This window comes from Canis aureus, chromosome 1 (assembly GCF_053574225.1).
Source record: "Canis aureus isolate CA01 chromosome 1, VMU_Caureus_v.1.0, whole genome shotgun sequence".
NCBI lineage: Eukaryota > Metazoa > Chordata > Mammalia > Carnivora > Canidae > Canis > Canis aureus.
Window position 1 is genome coordinate 70,993,542 of NC_135611.1, and position 8,787 is coordinate 71,002,328.

The 8,787-nt window shown below is 40.2% G+C and overlaps 1 protein-coding gene across 10 annotated transcripts in view; it reads right to left on the reverse strand.

Annotated features, from left to right (window-relative positions):
• LOC144317344 (uncharacterized) overlaps positions 1-8,787 on the reverse strand; it is a 57,625-nt gene that overhangs the window by 21,991 nt on the left and 26,847 nt on the right. For 4 of the 10 annotated variants that reach the window (XM_077903615.1, XM_077903659.1, XM_077903629.1 and 1 more), the window contains exon 2: positions 8,040-8,435. The exons of 1 other annotated variant lie outside the window; for it this stretch is intronic. In XM_077903615.1, coding sequence (XP_077759741.1) covers positions 8,094-8,435 — 342 coding nt within the window. In that variant the 3' untranslated portion in view covers positions 8,040-8,093. Of the gene's footprint in view, positions 1-617; positions 6,740-8,028; positions 8,783-8,787 lie in introns of those variants that run through there. 5 more of the 10 variants (XM_077903639.1, XM_077903618.1, XR_013383334.1 and 2 more) reach the window with 4 other exon arrangements.

Consider the following 8,787-nt stretch of genomic DNA (forward strand, 5'->3'; position numbering starts at 1 on the left):
AATATGTAAAGAACTTATAGAACTCAACACCTGAAAAACAAATAATTCAATTCAAAAATGAGCAAAAGACATGAATAGACATTTTTCCAAAGGAGACATAGTGATGGAAAATAGACTAGATGCTCAACATCACTCATCATTAGGGAAACAAATCAAAATCACAATTAGATACCACCTTACACCTCTCAGAATAGCTAAAATAAAAAAAACACAAGAAAGAACAGGTGTTGTTGCAGATGAGGAGAAAAGGGAACTTTCTTGCACTGGTGGTAGGAACGCAAACTGGTGCAGCCACTCTGAAAAATAGTATGGAGTTTCCTCAAAAAATTAAAAATACAACTACTTTATGATGCAGCAATCGTACTATGAGGTATTTACAAAAATAACAATCCAAAGGGATACACACACCCTGATGTTTATAGCAGCATTGTTTACAATAGCCAAATTATGGAAACAGAGCAAGTGTCCATCAATTGATGAATAAATAAAGATGTGACATATATATTATATATAATATATATTAGATCTATAATGGAATTTTACTCAGCCATAAAAAAGAATTATCTCTTACCATTTGCAAGAGAATATGATGCTAAGCAAAATAAATCATTCAGGGAAAGACAAATGCTATATGATTTCACCCCCATGTGGAATTTAAGAAACAAAAAACAAGGGGGCGGGGGAGAAAGAGACACAAACCAAGAAACAGACTCTTAGCTATAGAGAACAAGGTGCTGGTTACCAGAGGGGAGGTGGGTGGGAGGACAGATAAAATAGGTGCTGGGGATTAAGGAGGGCACCTGCTGTGATAAATATCAGGTGATGTATGAAAGTGCTGATTCACTATATTGTATACCTGAAATTAATATTACACTGCATATTAACTATTTGAAATTTAAATAAAAACAAAAAATTCTTACCAGAGTTAGCTCTCCTGAATCTGTTGCAGTGCCCAGCAGAGGAAAATAAATTTTTACACCGTCCCTTCCTTTACTACTTGTCCCCACTGAAAACTGACAAGATAGTTGAAAGGATTATTTTTCCAAAGTTGATTTGTGGCCTGAAATTGCCAAATTGGAAGAGCCTGATAGGACCTTTTTTGGGCCTTCACTATGCTAAAACTACACAGTGGCAAATAACACTTTACTTCTGAAGCCTTTGTGAAAGGATTTATTAAAACATCCCAAGGACACACAGCTCTCGATCTAGAACACAAAATCCATGAATTCTCATTCCTATCTAAGATAAAAATCTTCTCCCTGTTATAAAGAAGTGAGGATAATGTGGTTGGATGGGTAGATCAACCCATGATATGATGTAAATCATAACCCAATTTTAAAAAATATTTTATTTATTCATGAGAGACACACAGAGAAAGAGAGGTAGAGACACAGGTAGAGGGAGAAGCAGGCTCCATGCAAGAAGCCAGATGTGGGACTCCATCCGGGGACTCCAGGATCATACCCTGGGCTGAAGGTGGCGCTAAACTGCTGAGCCACCTGGGCTGCCCATATAACCCAATTTCTTAAGGAATTAAAAGCTAACGTCTTGGTGGGGGTGAATGGGTGAAGGGAACTGAGGGGGGTACTTGACGGGATGAGCACTGGGTGTTATTCTGTATGTTGGTAAATTGAACACCAATAAAAAAGAAATTTATTATAAAAAAAAAGGAAAAAAAAAGCTAACATCTTTATCTTTAAAAATCTTAGTAAAGGCTGAGCCACCCAGGCTGCCCATATAACCCAATTTCTTAAGGAATTAAAAGCTAACATCTTTATCTTTAAAAATCTTAGTAAAACTAGAAAAACAGCTTCAGAAATAGTTCTACTTTTACGTATCCTTTCTACCAATCCCCAAACCTCCACAAAACCAAACGAACTTCTGATTATTGTAAAATTTCTGGCTTTAGGAGACAAAAGTCCTTCTTAGAGGAACTTGCTTTCTTTCCTAGTAGCTTTGAGACATAAATGGTCTACTTGGCCTTCTCAGGAACCCTTCTAGGTCATTTCTTTGAAATACAAACTGTAAGGAAGTAATTCTTATCAGAAATAAAACAAAGGCAGGGGGAATGTTATTTGAAACTCAGGCAAATAAAAAAATCTTAGGAGTCCTCTCCACAAATATTAGTAAAAAGCTTTAGCCACCTAAGCAGGTAACCTTAACTTATTCCATCTACCAAAAATAATTTGGATCTAACTTCTTTTGTAACCAGTAGGTTTTGTATTATTGTAAGTGATTCATGGGTTAAAGTTTAGAATGGGAGCCACTTAGAAAAGTCTCAGTTTGTGTCTGTCTGTGATTATGGGTATCTGTATATACAGATATATTCATGTGTTGTATTTTTCTACCTCCAGATGATAGAGCCACAATTAATTTGCAAAGGAATTCTATTTAATTAGCTTAAAGAAAATTAAGGATTCTCTAAACTCTCAGAAATATAGAAACTAACTCAAATGTTTTTCAACTTTATGTGATCTAGGCTTAATTATTAGTAAATAAAAGTAGTTTAAGTTTGTTGATTTTTTAAAAATATTTTTGTCCATCTTAATGTATTTTTATTTAAGATTTTATATGCCTTATTCATGAGAGAAACAGAGGGGGGGGGCAGAGGGAGAAGCAGACTCCATGCAGGAAGCCCGACATGGGACTCGAACCCAGGTCTCTAGGATCACGCCCTGGGCTGAAGGCGGTGCTAAACCGCTGAGCCACCTGGCTGCCCCAAGTTTGTTGATTTAATTAAAACAGGCATGTGTCTTTAGAGTAATTAGCATTAAATATAGTAATTTTATTCTGCCTCGATTTAGTAAAGGCCAATTAAGTTCATGTTATCTCTTTAAAAATTTGTCAGCAAGAAAAATACTTTGGGATGATGGATGACTTCTCTTAACTTTTCACAGGTGGTCTAAACATAACTGTTAAGAACAAAGGATTTAAATAGAGTAGTTAGCTAAGTGTTTCTAGGTGAACTCTTCAGCAATAATCATGTTTTAAGGTATTTAGTTTCCAAAATTGTGTTGGTTACTTAAAACCTTAAAGATATCCTGAAATAAAGTAAATGATGGATTAAATATCCAAATCATTTGCAAATAAAATAAAATATTAAAACATAAATCACTGAACATAGTTTTATCCATATTTTGGTTTCTTTTTAGAAAAGAACTAAACATATTTGGGTGTATTAGAAAACCCGTTTTGTGCCACATTGGAAATATTACTGTGAGGAAGAATATCCTTCTAGAAATTATAAAATGTACTTATAAATTTGCCAACCCACAGAATGTTAAGGTAAAGACAGTACACAACTACTTACTTCTGTTTTTACTAGGAATTAAGGATTCTAAGGGTAGAAAACTCTTTTTTAAAAAGAATTTTTAAGTTCTTTTTAAAAACAATCTCTACCCCCAACATGGGACTTGAACTTACAACCTAAGATCAAGAGTTGCAAGTTTTACCACTGAGCCAGGCAGGTAACCCAACTACAAGTTGAGAACTCTAATCAGTATATGTAATTAAACTAGTTAGGGTAAAAGGAAACAAGTTTGTATAAAAGGTAGGTAAGGAAAGTAAAATGATTCATTATTCCATAATGAGAAAGAAGAAAAACATAGGACAAAATCTGAAGGGATTTTCTTTTAAAGATTTATTTATTCATGAGAGACACACAGAGAGAGTCAGAGACACACAGGCAGAGGAAGAAGCAGTCTCTCTACAGGGAGCCCAGGGTCCTGAGCTGAAGGAAGCCACTCAACCACTGAGTCACTCAGGTGCCCCAGAGACAGAGAATCTTAGGGAGGCTCCATGCCCAGTGTGGAGCCTGACATAGGACTTTACTCACAATGCCAAGATGGTGATCTGAGTTGAAATCAAGGCTTGGATGTTTGACCTACTGAGCCACCCAAGGGCCCCTGTACTTGCCACAGTTAGACATAAATATCATTGTAAATCATAGTACATTTGCACTCCCATGTTCTTATGGTTATCCTATATCAGACCTACCCCCAATTGTGAAAGGATCTATCAGCACCCATCTTGGCAAGGAATTTAGAACAACTTTTTATTTCAGGCCAAGATATTTACTTTTCAAATGCACCAAAAACCTAACTGACTCCCTGGTTTGAATGGGTAAATGCAACAATCCCCATGAACGATTCCATTAACAATCTCAACTTAGTGGGAGCAGTTTGTTCCCTGACAGGGTTTGTACTTGTCTGTGATGGTTATTTTCCTTGAGCCTGTGAATGCTTCCATGTGGGTGCACAACTGGGAATGTGCCGTGGGCAAGGTTGTCTAACTGTTCCTCTAAATGTTCACAAACAAATTGGGACATCTCATTGGTCAATTCCCGAATTTACATTGTCAAATTAGAAAAGACATACCAGGAGGTATTCACAATTCAGGATTTGCTTATTATGGCAAGATTTCACTTACTTTCCTGGCTAGGAGTGAGTTCAAAGGAGTCCATGTTCAGGGATCTCTCCTTAACTCTTAAAAATATTTCAGAATCCACTGTTAAAGGAATAGCTGCCCGATAAAATCCCTTATACTCTCTGGCCAAGGTTTTGTTTGTTTTTTCCCAAAGTTGTTGTTAACAATAACATAGCCTTTGATTATCTTTTAACTAAATGAAGTATTTGTGCTGTGGACAACATCACTTGTGGCACTTGAATGGACACTCCAGGGAAGTTGAGATTCAGCTACATAAGATCACTGAATAGGCCTCTTGGCTTAAGAAAGTGACTTCTTCAATGGGATCTTTCTTTGACTTTTTTTTTTTTTTTTTTTTTTTTTTTGAGAGAGAGAGAGAAAGAGCAAGAGTGAATGGGGGCGGGCAGAGTAGGGGAGGGAGAGAGAGGGAGGACTACATGCTGAGAGGAGAGCCCTACATGGGGCTCCATCTCAGGACCCTGAGATCAAGCCCTGAGCTAAAACCAAGAGTCAGATGCTTAACCGACTGAGCTCCCCAGGTGCTCCTCTGACTTATTTGATTTTGATTGATTTGGGCCTTGGAGACCATGGCTTTGAAGTACACTCCAGATAGTACACTCCGGAATTATCATTATTATCATTATTATCATAATAATCAGAATAGTCTCCCTGTGTGCTATATTTTGTCAAAAGCTTTATTCATTTTTTAATATATTATTTATTTATTCATGAGAGACATAGAGAGATGTGCCCAAGATTGCGAATCTGAGAAACCACCAAGGAGCCGACAATGATGCAAACACACGAGGGCTCATTTACGAGCTCGAGCTTGGGTCCAAGTATACCCGACACAGGGGAACAGGGACTTGGACCCCGAAGTGGATTACAGCTGGGTCTATACGCTGGTCTAGGGGATTTTCAGAAGGGGTGGAGGAATTTCTCAAGTTCTGTTTACATTCTGATATGGGGCTTTCAAGGGCATTGAGCTCTGTTCTCATTCTAATATGGGACTTTTCACCACTGCCGTGGGGTCTGTTGTCTTTCTGATATGGGATTACCTGCCGAGGACATTGAGGACATTCTGCAGTTTTTCCCATAAAGTTCAGCTCCTATTCACAGGGGCTTCAGATGGCTGTACTTGTGCTAATGCTAAACTCGAGGTGGAATGGCCTTGATTTTTCTCGGCCTCCACAAGAGAGAGGCAGAGACACAGGCAGAGGGGGAAGCAGGTTCCACACAGGGAGCCCGATGTGGGACTCAATCCCAGGACCCTGGGATCATGCCCTTAGCCAAAGGCAGATGCTCAACCGCTAAGCCATCCAGGGGTCTCTCTCTCTCAAAAGCTTTAAATACATGTTCACAGCGCAAATCACCAAGCAGATAATCTGAGACTGGATCTTCAGGAAATGAATGTAATAAAGAGAATGACCAAATTAATCAATGTGAACCTGAAGTGATGATGTGTGAATACCACAATGATTCAGCAAAAAGACATCATGCCCTGTGACTATCACAGAGCACTGGCAAACACTGCCAGAACCTCAGAGTTGTCTCTGGGAGTGGTACTAATATCTTACATTTTGATTACATCTTTCCATTAGGCTGAAAGCATGATTAAAAGGGGGCTATTGTTAAGACAAAACAGGCCCCAAATGGAGTCAATTGTGCTAAGCCCAATGTCACTAAACAGATTTAATATCTAACTTAATTAGTTTCAACCTTTCCTAGGAGGGAAATCTTAAACCTGTCCATCTACAATTACCTTATCTCTAGGGAGATAACCCTCCTGATACAGACCCCTGCAGTTCCCTCAGGAGGTAACCTTGTTGCAAACAATCCACTCTTGGCTAATTACTTCCCTTTCTACCTATAAAAGTCTTTCTTTTTGTATAGCTCTTCGGAATTCCTTTCTATCTACTAGATGGGATGGGGCCCGATTCATGAATCACTGAATAAAGCCCAACAAATCTTTACAATTTACTCAGATTAATTTTAAAAAACAATATCTCTATCAGAAGATGTCTATATTTTTAACAACTGGAAAGATTACTATAATAATAAAAAGTATCCTGAAATGGGCTTTAGTATTCTTCAGAGTTAATATACACTGTGGGATGTTGATGTCTGGGCAGGACAAAGACATCAAAAATATGATCTTGCACACTTCAGCTTCCTAGTTGCATGAACAGGGAGCCAAAGAAGCAGATCTTGCATGACCTCAGCTCTGTTTCTGGAATCACCCTCTGTTCACTTCACACATTCCTGGCATGTCTTTCATTCTCTTGTGCAGAGAACAAGTAGAGTTGCCAGGTTACTGTTGATGAAGAGTAGTTTTTAGAAACAGAAAGTCAGTGTCCTGGTTCTGAATAATTTATCTTGCTCTCTGGGGCATGTTAAACAGTAACTATTGGTTGGTGCTTAATCTATTGGATGTTACTCAACCTATGATTTGAGTGTCTATGATGGATATATCACTTTTTTTTAATCTTTCAAGTATAAATTGGATGTGCTATATTTCCCTTCCAGAAGTATATCGTGCAGTCATTTGGCATTAAATTGTTTAAAAAAGTTTACTAAATTAACTGAAATGAAAAATGAACTTTCAGCTTTCCACATCAACTATTAAAGTTTAAAGTTGGATTTAACCCCTAAAATTTGAAGGTTTTAAATATGAGAAAGTTCTCAGAAATGTGGGGGCCCCATTTTTCAGTGCCTTTTGTTCAGCAGACCCCATGAGGTATAAACCAGTAATTTTCAGAGGCCAGAAGCCCTGGCTTCTATATATCAGTTATGAGTTATGTGACCTTGGACAAGTTTCCTCATCTGTAAAATGGGAATAGTAATATCTCAACATCACAGAATTGTTGAGAGTAGTAGAATGTAAGTACATCACCCAACCATATTAAATGTGTATCAGTAGACATATGCTATTATAGTAGGCCTCCAAAAAATGGTAACTATATACAACTTTATTTTTTGAAAAGATACTTTCACTTGGTTCAAAGTGCAAAAAATACAAAGAGTTATAAGTATCTCTTGAAATCTTTTCACTTATTTTTCATAGTCACATATTACACTTCCCTGGTAATAACTGATGTGTCAGTTTCTTGTGTATCTTGCAAGAGATATTGTGTATATCTAAAAGCAAGAATTTAGGAGTGCCTGAGTGGCTCAGTGGAGTAAGCTTCTGACTTTGGCTCACTTTACCATCTTGGGGTTCTGGGATCTAGCACCTACTCTGCAGGGAGCCTGCTTCTCCATCTCCCTCTGCCCCTGCCCCCACTCAAGCTCACGCTCTCTCTCAAAATCTTAAAAAAAAATAAAAGCAAGAATTTATACTTCTCCCTTTTGTGTGTGACTGAAATCCTACAATTCAAGGTTTTCTTCTTATTGCTTGAAATGTATCTTAGAAGTTACTTATATAGGTTAAATGTTTTCAAACAGTCGCGGCTACATTAATTTAGCCATAGCTGTGTATTATTTGTACGTCTCTCTCACACACACATACTACTCAGCCATCTATTATATAGGCATGTTCCGATTTAATTATCAATTTTAACCCAAACTACTGGATATTTATTCATTGATTGAACAAGTACTTACTGAAGGCTTACCATGAGTCAGGCTGGGCAGGGCAACGCATCAAAGAACAGTCAGTCACTTCTTTCCTAGCTAGTGAATATGAGGCTGGACATTCCATCTCGCCCCATCCTTTGCAGCTTGGGGGTTTCTGAGCCCCCAGCGGCTCCCAGGGGGGTGTCAGACAAAGCTCGCCGTCCAGCATCCCTCCCGTGCGGGGTGGGATTCCTGAGCCAGAGCCGGCAGACAGAGGAGTCCGGAATGAACGCAAAACTCCACGCAGGAGCGGGGACGCAGGCCGGCCCCGCGACGGCGTGAAAGCAGCCCCGGAAAGGGGTGGGGGTCTCGAGGGTGGGAGCAGATCCTTGCCTGCCTTCTTGTCCCCTCCGCACTGTGAGCGGCACATGGGGGCTTCGGAGACGACTTCCTACCTGTGGATGGGAGACCCCATCTGTACAGGAGAAACCCAGCCCGGGAAGGCGATCCCACCTGACCCCACCTCAGCCCGGGGGCGGGGGCAGACTGAGTTGGGGGACACGGACAGGGTCAGCGGAGCCAAGAGCTGGGCAAAGGGAGTCGGCTAGGACACTAGGCACCTTTGGGTGTCTACCAGAGGCAAGCGGCGGCGGGGGCCCGAGCCCTTTAAAGTCCCTGCGCCGGGGAACGGCTGCCCAACAGCCGCGGGCGGGGCTGCAGGGCGGGTGCCCCCGGCCTGGCCCCTCGCCGACGCCTCTCCAAGCAGAGCTGGCCGCCTCCCGCCCCGGCCCCGGCCCCGGCCCGCGC